At 40.6% G+C, this 15,460-nt stretch overlaps 1 protein-coding gene across 1 annotated transcript in view; it reads right to left on the bottom strand.

Moving 5' to 3' along the window:
- Positions 1 to 14,565, bottom strand: part of LOC138141735 (actin, cytoplasmic 2-like) — a 38,119-nt gene extending 23,554 nt beyond the window's left edge. The window contains exons 1-3 of the mRNA XM_069062566.1: positions 14,522 to 14,565; positions 14,118 to 14,471; positions 13,400 to 13,721 (exon numbers count right to left, since the gene is read on the bottom strand). Coding sequence (XP_068918667.1) covers positions 13,400 to 13,721; positions 14,118 to 14,420 — 625 coding nt within the window. The 5' untranslated portion in view covers positions 14,421 to 14,471; positions 14,522 to 14,565. The remainder of the gene's footprint in view (positions 1 to 13,399; positions 13,722 to 14,117; positions 14,472 to 14,521) is intronic.
- Between the last annotated feature and the right edge of the window lie 895 nt (positions 14,566 to 15,460).

The raw sequence follows: 15,460 nt of genomic DNA, 5'->3' as shown, positions 1-15,460 counted from the left end.
GACAGTCTTTTTCTCTTTTTTTATCCCCAGCAGTGCTTAGTCCAGTGCGTGGAACATAGTAGGTGCTTAGTAAATGTTGGATTAATTAATTGAATCCTGCAAGGCCTCTTGAAGGGGAGGTGGCACTTAAGCTAAGCTTTGAAGGGAGCCAGAGTTTCCAAGAAGTGGAGATGAGACACTAGAACATTCCTGGCATGTGGTACAGCTTGGGGATTGTACATCAAAGGCAAGGAAGCTGGCGATGGACTGTTTTGTATTGAGGAACAGCAAATTGTCCCATTTGCGTGGAGTGAGTATGCATAAGAAGGAGTCATGGGTAATCAGCCTGGAAAGATAGTCTGGACCTCAGCCAGATTGTGGAGGGCTTTAAAAGAAGAGGTGGTGATGTGGACATCTTAGCCAATTCAGCCCTTTGAAGAGATCACTAGGGGATTGTTTGAAGAGAAAACATTGCATGGCTCTGCATTCTTTTTGACAGAACCCTAGAGGCTTGACCAAGCTGAGACCTGGTGTATTGTTTGTAAAGGAAATATCAACCCAAATGGTGCTTTCAACCCAAACACAGGCAGAGAGTACGCAGCCTCCAAATATCACACCTGGCTTTGTACCTCTAGGAAACACTGGCTATATTTGGCTAGGAAGTTGTCACAGGAACAGGGGGTTGCAAAGGCAAAACCTTAGAGAGTCATGCCTTAAGTTTTCCTCTTCCCTCTCCTAAGCCATTTAAAACAGAATTAAGTTCAGTGTGTTAAGGGAAATGAATTGTTGCAGACTCAGGCCCAAGCCACTGAGACAGAAACATACCAGGGAGGTCTATATTCAGCTGGACTATGGTTATTATTGAGAATGAATGTGCTCCACTACTGCTTGGGGGCTTCTGGTTAACTCCAAGTTACCCTCTTTACTGGAGATGATTTCCCACCATTCAAAGAATTAGAATGCATGGTTCTTCCTCCTAAATGACCCTAAGTTTTAATTTTCTCTGTGTTTGATACACTTGGGAATCTTGTAAGGCTTTAATAACATCACTCTGAATCCCAGTTATTACTGTGGAAAGAAATTCTGGATGCTGAGCTTTAAAGTCCTATGCAATCCCTGGTTTCAAGGACCTTGTGATGGTACTTACGGAGACCATAAAATGTTTTATAAGCTTTGAGAGAGAAATTTTCATAGTTCCCAGAAGAGATGACAGATGCAGAGCTATAAGGAATATTAGAAGTAATCTAGGACTCCCTTTGCCCCCTTTTCATGTGGAAGAAACTGGGCTGCTTAGAAGCCAAGGGACTTGCCCAAAGTCACACAGCCAACAAGTATCAGAACCAAGACCCTCTGACTTCAAATTTGCTTTTTGTCCTATGTAACTACATTTTAGTCATTACATACTGGGGAAGGAAATCAAAGAAGGCTTCACATAGGAGGTGGCATTTGAGTTGGACTTTAAATAATGTGTAGGTATTCAGCAGGAAGGTTTTACAACCAAAGACAAAGGCATGGAGAAAAAAGAGTGCAGGTGAGCTTATGGGGCATGGAGCAACTACTGAATTGCTAGCAGAGACCTAGGAAAACCATCTAGATCTTTGATCCCCCCATTTTGTAAACAAAGAAACAGGGCCAGTAAAGTAAGTGACATGCCCCACATAGTTGGTGGTAGAAGAACCAGGATTTATCCCACTTCCTATGATCTGACCAATTCCAGAACTGTCCTCATTGTGAGAGCTGCTTCTTGTTTTAGGGGCCACAGGCTGTACGTGCTGTGTCTCATGGTTTGTAGAGATAACTTGTTTGGTTTCTTAAGCCAGCTCTAAACTGACACACTAGCCCGAGAAAGTGTGATATGTAAACGTGGTCCAGGCATAATTGTAAAGCAATCTTTTTATTGATACCATGAGCAAAGTTTTTAGAGAAGTTAAACAAAGAAGGTAATTATAGGTCACTTGGTTTTCTTAATACTCTTTGTTCAGTAATGATGTCAACTATTAGGCCTTGAAGATAACCAGGTCCCAAGTATAGTATCTAAAAATATATAAAAATGTATAAAAGGCAGCGAACATCTTCTGGCAATAATCCCAGAACAGGGTACCTCCCTGGATCACAGGATATCAGAAAGGCTCTGATAATAGCCTCTTCTCAAGGGAAAAAACCAAGACCAGTTACTTTGCACTGGCCATGGTGAAAACCCGGAGCAAACCTATCTAGGACCAGCCTGATTCCTGGATCAGATGTTTTGGCTCCCTTCAATGGTTCAGTTTGATGGGATCATAATAGGCATCAGTATGAGATAGAGCTCAAAAGAAGAGTAGAGGGACTTGAAGGCTGGCTAAGGAATTGTCATTTGACTCCATAATTATGGAAGGACTTTGAGCAAAGCAATCACATAACCACATCTATTCCTAAAGATCTGGGAGGAACCTTAGAGCAACAGTAGAATGTCGGAGTTAGGGGGCTCTCTAAAAGATAGAATAGGATGTAAGGGCCTGAAGGGACCTTACAACATCGTATGTCCATAGTGGATGGGATCTTAGAAGCTAAACTAGAGTGTCAGAACCAGAAAGGAGGTTCCTTAGAGCTAGAGCACAGAATTGTTAGAATTGTGACTCCCTAGAACATCACAATACCCAGGATATCAGAATTGGAAGGGTCTGATCTTAGAGCCAAAAAGAACTGGAGAACATGGAGTGTCAGAGACTGAAGGGAAGGGCCTTAGAACTTGCAACTTGAGCTTATACATGAGAAGAGAGACCTAATATTGGTGTAGCTGTGCCATCCCCCTATGTTGAAGGGACTGAGAGAAGATTGACACACTAGTAAAATATTGGTGGGCCTGTGCAATGACCTCCAGTTCTGAAAAGGAACTTGATAGTTTCTAAACTGTTTAGTGTGTTAGAAAAGGACAGAGGGAACTTAAAACATGCAACTTGGGCTTGTAGCCAGTTTACATGGGAAAGAACCTGGGGTGGAGTGGAGGGGAGAGTGACTTTTGTAGGGGTTCTGGATCCATTTTAGGGGCTATAGTCTGTACAGCAGCTGCTTTCCCTATTCTCTGCCAGGGAAAAGACTTTCTGTCCCAGGTGTACTCCCAAGGCCTCCTGCACCTGGATTTTCTGTTTCTCCTGAACTTTCTTCTCCTAAGCCCAGTAGCGTGGGGAGGTTAGCTTCTTAGTTTTTTTGTTTGTTTCCAGTAACTCGCCCCACCACGATGCTGAGCTTTAGGGGTCCTCTGCTGGACTTGGCTCGTCAAAGGAGTGAAGTTGGGGGCCTGAACCCTGTCCATTGGTCCATAAACCATTCCCACCCAACCCTGTCTGCCCCACCCCATTATTGTCACCCCTGCCTCCCAGGAAGGTAGGCCTCTGGTCCTGGGCCTGGAACCTAAGGAGTCACATGAGTAAATCTCTTTGAGCCCTATCTTCCCCTGTGTGGCCATCTTCACCCTCCTCTCCCTTTTCCTTTTTCTCTCTTCTCCTTAAAATTAGCAAAAATTGAAATAGTCAAATTTGGAGGTTCTGTGGAAAAATAGGCACATTAGTATACTTAGAGTGGAACTATAATTTTGTCCTGGAAGAGCTCATAATTATGCAATAAAAGTTACTAAAATCTTTGGAGGTCATAAATTTAGAGCTAAGGAACCTTGGGATGTAGAAAACTGTCACATCTTGGTGAATTTCTGTAACTCTCATCCAGGAAGCACCTGGGCAAATTTTACATTTTAAAAAATGTAAATACCCCCCAAAAGAGTATTTCTATACCTACAACAGAATACAATAAGAAGATTCTTTATGAAACCATAAATCTCCATTTCACACCACTATACATATTACTTCCTTTAAATTTTAAAAATTTGTAATTGAATTTTATTTTTTCAAGTATTAAGCATTTATTTTTCCCTCCTATAAAGACAAAAAGAAAACCTATGTAAAAATGTGCGTGGTAAAGCACATTTAACCATATTAGCCTTATTCAAAAATGTTGTTACTTTCAAAACTGTCCTGCTTATCTGTGCTTCTTTCAGAACTTCCTTCTGTTCTCTTCTGCACACTTTGAAAAAAAATTTTACACTGGTCCTCTTTTTTTTCAGCATGCTATTGCTAAACCTCAATCCTCTGATCCTCCTTTCCCCCAATTAGCAGAAAATTACAAAGAAAAAACATGTACTAACAAGCCTAGCCAAAACAAATTTGCAAAGTGACCATGTCCAAAAATGCATGCCTCTACTCCTTGAATCCATCAACTTTCAGGAAGTAGATAGCATCCTTCATCATTGACTCTCTGAAGACATGGTTGGTCAGTGCTTTGATTGGTTTTTTTTTTGTACTTAACATGTTTTTTTTTTCTTTAAAATGTTGTCTTTGTATAAATTGTTCTCCTGGTTTCACTCAGTGTCAGTTCTTAATACCTGGGATTCTCTGAAACTGTCTCTTTGGTTATTCTTTAAGGCAAAGTAATATTTTGCCCTAAAAATAACATTTAAATGCCACAATTTGTTTGGCAGTTTTCCATATTTTAAGAGGTAATTTAAGGTACCCCCATTAGATTTTAATTCTTTTCTTTTTTCTTCCTTAAGGATTATGACTGTTCTTTCCCTGGTATTATCCTCCATTTTTAATTTTAATTTTATTTTTTTAGGGAAAGTTTAAAAAAAATTTTTTTAGTTCACATCATTCATTTCCACAAGATTTTGAGTTACAAATTTTCTCCCCATTTTCCCCTACCCACCACCCCAAAACAGCAATCCCACTGAATATCCCCTCCCCAAATCTGCTCTCTCCGATGTCTTCCCCCATCCCACCTCTGACTTTCCAGTAGGGCAGGGTGGATCTCTTTGCCCCAGTGCCTGTTTATCTTATTTCCCAGTTACATGTAAAATAATAATAAATAATAATAATAATAATATATTTTAAACATTTGATTTTAAAATTTGAATTCCAGATTTTTTCTCTACCTCCTTCGTCACCCACCCTTACTGGGAAGATAAGCAATTCAATATAGGTTGTACATGTGTAGCTATGCAAAATATTTCTATAGTGGATATATTGTGAAAGCCTGACTATATTTCCTTCCATCCCATCCCACCCCCAACTTGTTCTATTCTCTACTTTGATCCTGTCCCTTTTAAAAAGTGGGTGCTTCCAACTTCCCTCCCCCGTAGCCTGCCCTCTCTTCCATCATCTCCCTCTCATCCCCTTCCCCCCTACTCTCCTGTAGGGTGAGATACCCTATTTAGTGTGTATGCCATTCCCTCCCAAAGCCAGATTCGTTGAGAATAAGGTTGACTCATTTCCTTTTGCCTTCCTGTTCTTCTTCTCCATTGTAACAGTTTTCTCTTGCCTCTTCTATATGAGATAATTTACCCCATTCTATCTCTCCCCATCTCCTCTCATTATATTCATCTCTCACCTCTTAATTTCACCTTTTAAGTATCATCCCTTCTTATTCAACTGGTCCTGTGCCCTCTGTCTACATATACCTGTACACATATATACACACATTCACATATGTATTTATATGACCATATACCTTCCTATATAGACATATATATATGTATACATAAATACATACACACATTTCTATTCCCTTCAACTATTCTCATGCTGAGAAAAGTTTCATAAGTTACAATTATTGTTTTTCCATGTAGGAATGTAAGTAGTTCAACTTTGATAAGTTCCTTATGATTCCTTTTCCTTGTTTACCTTCTCATGCTTCTCTTGCTTCTTGTATCTCAATGTCAGATTTTCTATTCAACTCTGATTTTTTCATCAAGAATGCTTGAAAGTCCTCTATTCCATTGAATGACCATATTTTCCCCTGAAACATGATACTCAATTTTGCTGGGTAGTTGATTCTTGGGTTTAATCCCAGCTCCTTTGGAATATCATATTCCAAGGCCTTTGAACCCTCAGTGTAGAAGCTGCCAGATCCTGTGTTATCCTGAATGTGTTTCCACAGTATTCAAATTGTGTCTTCTTGGCTGCTTGTAATATTTTCTCCTTGAGGGGTGGCAAGGTGGCGCAGTGAATAGAGTGCAGGACCTGAGTTTAAATCCGGCCTCAGACACTTAACACAAAAACTAGCCATGTGACCTTGGGCAAGTCATGTAACCCCAATTGCCCTCCAAAAAGCAAAAAAAAAAATTTCTCCTTGATCTGGGAATTCTAAAACCTGGCTATAGTATTTCTAGTTTTTTGGGGGGGATCTTTTTCAGGAAGTGATTGGTGGATTCTTTCAACCTCTATTTTGCCTTCTGGTTCTAAAACATCAGGGCAATTTTCCTTGAGAATTTCTCGAAGGATGATTTCTAGGTTCTTTTTTTTTTATCGTGGCTTTCAGGTAGTCCAATAATTTTAAAATTATCTCTCCTGGATCTGTTTTCCAGGTCAGTGGTTTTTTCAATGAGATATTTCATATTGCCTTCTACTTTTTCATTTGTTTGGATCTGTTTAATATTATCTTGATTTCTCATAATGTCACTAGCTTCCATTTGCTCCAATCTAATTCTGAAGGAATGATTCTCTTCAGTGAGCTTTTGAGATTCTTTTTCCATCTGGCAAATTCGACTTTTTAAGGCATTCTTCTCCTCATTGCATTTTTGATCCTCTTTTGCCATTTGAGTTAGTCTATTTTTAAGGTGTTATTTTCTTCAGTCAGGTTGTTGACTCTCATTTTATTACTTTCTTGCATCATTCTCATTTCTCTTCCCAATTTTTCCTCCACTTCTCTTTTTTGATTTTCAAAATCCTTCTTAAGTTCTTCTATGTTCTATAAGCTGCTTATTCTTTTCTTGGAAGCTTCTGGTGCAGGAGTTCTGATTTTGTTGTCTTCCTTCTGTTCCATGCTTTGATCCTTTTTGTCCCCAAAAAAGGAATCCAAAGTTGGACTGCTGTGCTTGCCTTACTTCCCTCACTTGCTCATGTTGCCACTCAGTTACTTGACTTTTGAATTTTTTTTGTCACAGTAGAACTCTGCTACCAGAGGGGGGAGCTTTGTCCCAATCTCTGGGGGTTTCTCAGCTACTGGAGCTATTAGTTGACTGCCCTCTCAGAAGCTTCCACATTCTCTGCCACACTGGTCATGCACCCCAGGACCTCCACCCCAGACAGTGATCCAGATCCAAGCAGGTTAAAGCAAGAGTGATTACTTCTCAGACAGGTTGCTTGGTCCCCCTACAATCTGAAGTCCTAGAGCTCTGATGCAACCACGTGGTAGCAGCTAGCATAGTTTGCCCTCCAGGGGGCAAAGGCCAGATCGAACTCCTGAACTCCAGGTCCCAAAGTCCACACTACACTCTCACTTTGTCCTTTGCATCTATGATTTGATAATTCTGGAAACCGCCACAGCTGCTGGTGATCTGAAGTCTCCCCAGCTGGTGGCTGGTTGTCGCCTCCCTGAGGCTAAAACCTTGGGCTCGGGTCCCAGAGTGCTGTTGTGCTGGCCCCTTCCTGCCAGCCTGCTGGGCTGTCTTCAGCAGGAGGTTAGCTTCTCTGTGTCACTTTGTGGGTTCTGTAGCTCCAAAATTTGTTTAGAGTCCTTTTTTACATGAATTGGAGGAGGTGGAAGTGGGAGCCCGAGGAAGTCCTTTTTCTGCTCTGCCATCTTGACTCTGGCCCAGGGATGATATGTTTGAGCTGGAAGGGATCTTATAACATTGAACACAGACTACCAGAGATGGAGGGGAGGCAGAGTATAGCAGGAAACTTGGATGACTCCCATGCCTGCCATCCTCTGCTTGGAAACAGGACTTCCTGCCTTATGCCTGCATTGAGGTTTGCCCTTCATATCCCTCATTTCCTCATTTCTAATGAGGTATGGGCTCAATGATGAGGTATGGGCTCTGGGAGCCCACTTGAGCTCTCCTTGAGTCCTTGGGGTACAGGCTCTGGGAACCTCCCTTGGACTCTTGATTAAATCATCCCATTTGATGATGCAATTGCATGAGACAATAAGCCTTACATTGTGGCTGAGCCCAGCCCTCTGTTACTAGACTTCCCAATCCAAGTGTCTGATTCATCCTTGAACTGGCCTAGCTCACCAATGTTTGTGGTCTCCAGGTGGCCTCCAGCAACTTCCCACCCTTAATCACTCATTGTCCTCATTAACTCCTCCTGAAGACCCTCCCCAAACTTCTTTTAGATTCAACTCTAGCACCGCCTTCTGAATGAGATCCTTTCTCACTTCTACTCCCAAATGACAGTTCCTTACCACCAAATCACTTTGTTTCTATTTTGTGTATATTTTGTATGTGGGGTTTGGGTTGAGTTGGTTAAACAGTTATTTCACTCCACTCAGAGTAAGTGCTAAGATCCTACCCTCTGACTGCCTTGACCCAGGTAAGAGCACCTTTCTATTGAATATGTCATATACTTTATGATGAGCTATGGGCTCTTGGAGCCCCCTCGAGCTCTCCTTGAGTCCTTGAGGTACAGGCTCTGGAAACCACCTCCCCCTTGAACTCTGATTAAATCATCTCATTTGATGAGGCATTTGCATGAGGCAATAAGCCTTACATTATGGCTGGGCCCAAACCTCAGTTACTAGACTTCCCACCCTTGAGCCTATCAAAATATTAATCCACCCTTGAACTGGCCTAGCCCAGTATTGCCTGTAGTCTCCAGGTAGCCTCTAGCAACTTCCCACCCTTAATCACTTGACCTCATCTGACTCCTGAAGACCCTCCACAAACTCCTCCCCTAGACCACCCCTAGATTCCTCCCACAACCTTCTGTATATAAGATCCCATCTTGTCTCCATGTTTGTGAGAGTGCCATGGAATGACCTAGCACAGGCTTACTCTGTGTCTAATACAAGTGAACTTTTAATAAACTTTACTTTTCTTTGGCTGAGAAGACTTGAGTCGAATTCATTTGGTAGGACCAACATGCAGGTGTTGGTATTTTGGGGTCTGCAGAGCAACCTTAATCCTCTTTATGGGTAACCTCTTCACTTTAGACTTAGTGTGGAAAAAGTCCTTGATCATTTTAGATGTCCTTAAAAGCCATTGGCTAGAAGTGAACAGAACCAGTAAGACATTGTATATAGTAGCAGAAACATTGTGCAATGACCAACTTTGATAAACTTAGCTCTTCTCAGCAATACAAGGATCTAAGACAAATTCCAAAAGACTCATGATGGAAAATGCTACTCATATCCAGAGAAAGAAATATGGGGTATGAATATAGATTAGAGCATACTATTTTCTCTTCCTTTGTTTCTTCTCATGATTTTCCCCTTTGGTTCTACTTCTTCTTTACAACATGACTAATGTGGAAATATGTTTAATATGATTGTACATGTAGAGCTTATATCAGATTGCACACTGTCTTGGGGAGGGGGGAGGAGAGAGAAAATTTGGAACTCAAAATCTTATAGAAGTAAATGTTGAAAACTTTAAAAAATAAATTTAATAAAATGAAAGAAAGCCATTGGGTGAACTGGATTAATATTGCACAAGAACTGTGTTGTGATTGGTTGAGGAAATTTTGTTACTCCCTGTGGGCTATCTGTAAAATAGCTAGGGTTTAAGAACCTGGCAGTAGAGAGAAAGCCCCAGCCAAGTCCCTGAGAAGGAATCACATGGCTTCCTTCACCTTCTCTTTCTTGGCTGGCAGAGGACCTCATGAATTTTAGGGTAGGGGAAGATTGGAATTTTTTCATCGATGTCCTAACCATGTCTTTGGGAGAGCAATGGCTGATAGCATTGTCTTTATACAGAGCCAAAGACAGACTGGATGTAAAGAGAAAAGACTGAGTCAAGGTTCTGTACCATACCCATGGGGAGGATTTTGAGAATTCTAGAAAAAAAAAGACAGAGGAGCCATGAGTTACTCTTTCCCTACAGACTCTCTAAGCTTGAACCCACTTTCTCTTGGACTCGATTTCAAGTCAGCAAATATGTATGAGGTGGTGAGAAAGTGTATCACAGGTCTGGGGGAGGGGGTGGTATGTGATATTTTGTATCAACTATACCAACTCAGTAAATATTCCCTTCTAATAATTAAGCTTGACTAGCTAATTTGTAGCAGTTGACAATCACAGAGGAAACACATGGAAGATTATAAACTATAGCATTAGAAAGATACCCTTTAACCCCTTGAGGTGACCTCCTAGAATTGAGGAAAGATGTAGCAGTCTTGCTTTGGGGACAGCCTGCTAATGCAGCTGGTTACTGGAAGACTAATCCATAGCACCTGGTACATGTACGTGCCACTCTTGGTAGATTGTAAACTCATTGAGTTCAAAGATTCTTTCATTTTTTTGTGATATTCCCAGGGCTTAACACTGTCTCTTACTAGTAAGTACTTAGTAAAAGCTTGTTAATGAAAGCTGTCCTAGCAGCCTTTTCACCATGGAAGATCACTTCACCCCTGTTGTACCTACTTCTGATTGGTCATTCCTGCGGATCCTTCATTTTAAGAAAGTTCCCAGGCCAGTCAGAATGTCCAGTTCTACGCTTTATTCTCTGAACTTCTTTCGCCATGATCTATTGTCCCTTTCCTCTAGCATTTTCCAGTTTCTTTTTATGTGTTGTCTTCTCTCATTAGACTATAAGCTACTTACTAGAAGGGAACTCAGAGGTCATCTGGTGTTTTTGTTTAAAAAAATTCTAGTTTTTAAATATGAGTTCTGCATAGGTTAATTCCCAGATATTTAATGCATGTTGTTATCCTTAATGAAATTTTTTTCCTATCTCTTTTAAGTTTTCTTAATAATATATGGAAAAGATGAGGATTTTGTGTTTTTATTTAGTGCCCTGCCATTTTACTAAAATTATCTTATTTTTTGTTGTTTTTCAAACCATTATGTCACCTGTAAATGATTGAAGATAATTTTGCTTTTCTTGTCTATACTCTCTTTTAATTTTTTTTCTCATTGTTAATAGCATTTCTAGCACTGTGTCAAATAATAGTGAAGAGAAGGGGCATTTGTGTATACCTGTTTTTATTGGGAAGGTGTCCAGAGTTTCTCCATTACAAATAGATTTTTTTATATAGTTTTACATATTAAGGAAAGTTGTTTTGTTTCTACTTCAATGTTAGGGAAGGTTTCTAGTTTTGTTAGTTGCATACAAAAGTATTTAGATATATACATACTCCCTAAATACTGCTTTATTTTACTTATTCTATTAAGTATTCATTTCCTCTCACTATTTCTCCCTTCCTCCCTATTGGAAACAAACAAACACTAAATAAATCCTTGTGAAATGAAAGAAATTTTCATATTTGCTATGTAAAAATATCATGTCACATTCTGCATCAACTTTCTGTCACGAGGTGGGCAACATTTTCCATCACCTATCTTCTGGAATTGAGGGTAGTCATTGCATTGATCAGCATTCTTAAGTCTTTCAATGTTGTTGGTCTTCATAATGTTGTTATTAATATAAATTGCTCTTCTGATTCTGCTCAATTAACTCTGCATAAGTTCACATAAATCTTCCAGGTTTCTTTGAAACTCTACTTTTCGTGATTTTTTTTTTAACAGTGTGACTATGTTCTATTGCATTTATAAGCCATATTTGTTCAGCCATTCCCTGATAGACACCCCACCCCACCTTAGTTTCTAGTTCTTTGCCACTACAAATACAGCTGCTATAAATATCTTTCATGAGTCTTTTTCTTTTTCCTTTGATCTCTTTGAGGTATAGACTTATTAGTGGTATCACTGTTGAAGGATGTGTGCAATTTAGTAACTCGTGGGTCATAGTTCCATATTGCCTTACAGAATGACTGGACCAATTTACCACTCTACCTACAGTGCATTTCCACAGCCCCTCCAATATTTGTTATTTTCCTTTTTTTGTCATCTTTGCTAACATGAGGAATGTGGGGTGGATCCTCAGAGTTGCTTAAATTTGGAGAGAGAGAGAGGGAAGAGAGAGAGAAAGTGTCAGGATAATGGGGTAGCAGGAAGGAAGTACAATTCAGCTACCCCAACGCATCCCCATCCACAAAGATCTAGAAAATTCACCAGACCAAGTCCTGATTTGTAAATCCAAGAAAAAAAATCATAGTGAGCATTTTTCCAGCCTACATCTCACAGGAAGATAGAAAGACTTCTGAATACTAGGATTAGAGTCTGACCAGAAGCATATATGGCTCATTTCAGTACCCAGAGACTGAGATAGTGCTGAGGCTGTGCAACTGGGCAGGAAGTACTAGGGCAGTAAGAGGTCCCAGAGCTTCCCTAAACCAGTACAGAGTATGGGAACAAGTGCCAACTGGCAGCTCTGTTGGTTATTATCCAGTTCTACGTTACAGATTCAAGGTATACTGAGGAGGAAATCTGTGCCTAGAGGTGATGGAAAGGAGCAGTAATGAATGGGCCCTGGGGTGTGGATGAGCAAAGAGTAAGTTCCAGAGCAGGTAGAAAGTGGGTGTGGCTATGATCCTAGGAGCAAAACAGAAACTGTTCTAGCCCAGTCTGAAGTTTATAGTAGAATAACAAGGTCGAGAATCCCAAACTAAAGGAGACACTAAAGTTCTGTTACTCTGAAATAGCAGAGCTGTCCTAGCTGGCTGATGGTGGCTAAGTCCAGCAGTAGTATACTAGAATTCCCATGTAAGAACAAAGTCACAGCCAGCCCATGTTTTTAGACCTAAACCTGGGTCATGATATTGCAGAAGTGACAGAAGAGAATGACTTAAACATCTATAAGCAAAGCCTCAATGAAAAATGACACTTGGGCACAAATCCAACCAGAATTCCTGAAAGAGATAAAACAAGTTTGGAGGGTTTTTTTTTTCTTTAACGTATTTTGAACTGGTTTTAAGTCAGTGTACAGGTAAAGCTCCTCTCCTCACCCAAGTACTGGAATCAATCTCAAAACTTGAAGGGAGACTTTATTTACATCTATGTTGGGGGCACGGAGGGAATTTAGGAAGCCATTCAATATGGCTGAGAAATTTTTTTTAAAAAAGGAACAAGGATTAAGGTGGAAGATACAAAAAGTTTTTTTTTTAGGATTACATAATTTACATTTAAAGCAATACTAGTACCTTCCCCCCTGTCCCCTCTCCATCTGGATCTTTGTTATATTGCTCCTTTGCTCTCTAGCAGAGTACAACCTTCACAGAGGCTTGTAACTCTGTAACAATGCATCATATACAATATTAGAAATGAATATTTAAAAAAAACAAATGTATAATCAGAGTCCTGAAGATGCACTGTAGAACTTTGGGAATGTTTGCCTCCAACATACTTAGACTTCTCGTCACCTTCACTCTTCCAGTTTTGAAATCCTGAGTCAAGTGCCCCCCCCCCCCAAAAAAAAAAAGCCATGCCAATCTCATCTCTCTTTTTTGGCAATTACCATGTCACACCCTTTGACCAAAAAACAAACAAAAAAACCCACAAACAGTACATTTAGAAGCATTTGCGGTGGACAGTGGAGGGCCCAGATTCATCATACCCTGCTTGCTGATCCACATCTTCTGGAAGGTGGAAAGAGATGCCAGGATGGAGCCTCCAATCCATACAGAGTATTTGCGCTCAGGTGGGGCAATGATCTTGCTTTTCATTGTGCTGGGGGCTAGGGCTGTAATCTCCTTCTGAATCCAGGCAGCAATGCCTGGGTACATGGTGGTACCACCCGACAACACGGTGTTGGCATACAAATCCTTACGGATGTCAACATCACACTTCATGACTGAGTTGAAGGTAGTTTCATAGATTCCATAGGATTCCATACCTAAGAAAGATGGTTGGAAGAGAGCTTCTGGGCATCGTAACTTCTCGTTGCCAATGGTGATAACCTGACCATTAGGGAGTTCATAACTCTTTTCCAGAGAAGAGCTAGATACAGCAGTGGCCATTTACTGCTCAAAGTCTAGGGCGACATAACACAGCTTCTCCTTGATGTCATGCACGATTTCCCTCTCAGCTGTGGTGGTGAAACTGTACCCTCTCTTGGTCAGGATCTTCATGAGGTAGTCTATCAGATCATGGCCAGCCAGATCCTGATGGAGGATGGCATAGGGAAGGGCATAACCTTCATAAATAGGCACCATCACTGGAGTCCGTTACAATACCAGTGCTATGACCAGAAGCATAGAGGGATAGCACAGCTGGATGGCAATGTACATAGCTGGGGTGTTGAAGGTCTCAAACATAATCTGAGTCATCTTTACTTTGTTGGTTTTGGGGTTCAGGGGGGCTTCTGTGAGCAGCACAGAGTGCTCTTCAGGTGCCACATGGAGGTCATTGTAGAAAGTATGATGCCAGATCTTCTCCATGTCATCCCAGTTGGTGACAATACCATGTTCAATGGGATACTTCAGGGTCAGAATACCTCTCTTGCTCTGGGCCTCATCCCCCACGTAGCTGTCTTTCTGGCCCATACCCACCATTACACCCTGATGTCTGGGGCATCCAACAACGGAAGGGAAGACAGCCCGAGGGGCATCGTCTCCTGCAAAGCCAGCTTTGCACATTCCAGAGCCATTGTCATCAACGAGAGCAGCAATATCATCATCCCTGGCGAACTTTGAAGTGGCAAGTTTAAACCCTTGAGACAGAGGATGTGGTGTCACACCTGGAGGCAGGGGGAGGCAAGTGCACAATGGGTGGAAGAGCTCACAGCTCTGGAGGTTTTTTAAGAACTAGAAATGATTTTAAAAAACAACTGAAAGTGCTAGAAGAAAAATTGAAAAATAAATGAGAGGTATGGAAGAAAGAAATGGAAAGAAAATTAACAGCATGGAACAAAGGAACAAAACCTTACCCAAGGAAATTACAATGGACCCCAAAATGATAATGGACAAAATAAAACCTAATGAGATCACGAGGCATCAAGAAATAGTAAGACAAAGTCAAAAGACTGAAAAAGTAGAGGAAAGTATAAAGTATCTCATAACAGAAACTGACCTAGAAAACAGATGGAGAAGAGATATTTGAAGAATCATTGGACTGCCTGAAAACCATGACCTAAAAAAGAACCTAGACACCTTATTTGAAGAAGTTAATAGAAGAAAAGAAAGAATACTGCCCACATATATTAGAACCAGAAGACAAAGTAGAAATAGGAAAAAATAATTCATTGATCACTTCTTGAAAGAAACCCCTAAGTGAAAATTCCCAGGAAAGTCGCTGCCAAAATTCAGAGCTTTCAGATCAATGATCAAATACTGCAACCAAAATACTGCAAAGTCAGAAAGAAAGAATTCAAGTACTGAGGAGCCATTCAGAACCATGCAAAGACTTGGCAACCACTGCATTAAAGGAGGGGAGAGTTTAGAATATAATATGAATGGAATTCAGTATATCTATCTATAGAGATAGCTACATGGTTCAGTGGATAGAGCACTGGGACTGGAGTTAGGAAGACCTGAATTAAAATCTGGCCTCAACACAATGAATTATATTCACCTGCTTTGTTATTAGGGAGTACTAAACATGATGCAGTTTTTTATTGATGACTCATGGCTATTACTAGAAGATAGGGACTAGATTTGTGATTTCATTGCTATAAGGA

This window comes from Petaurus breviceps, unplaced genomic scaffold (assembly GCF_028583685.1).
Source record: "Petaurus breviceps papuanus isolate PSGF00001 unplaced genomic scaffold, PetGlider_PUasm1.0 90459, whole genome shotgun sequence".
NCBI lineage: Eukaryota > Metazoa > Chordata > Mammalia > Diprotodontia > Petauridae > Petaurus > Petaurus breviceps.
Note: the sequence above shows the minus strand (reverse complement) of the source record. Positions and strands in the feature narration are given on the sequence as shown.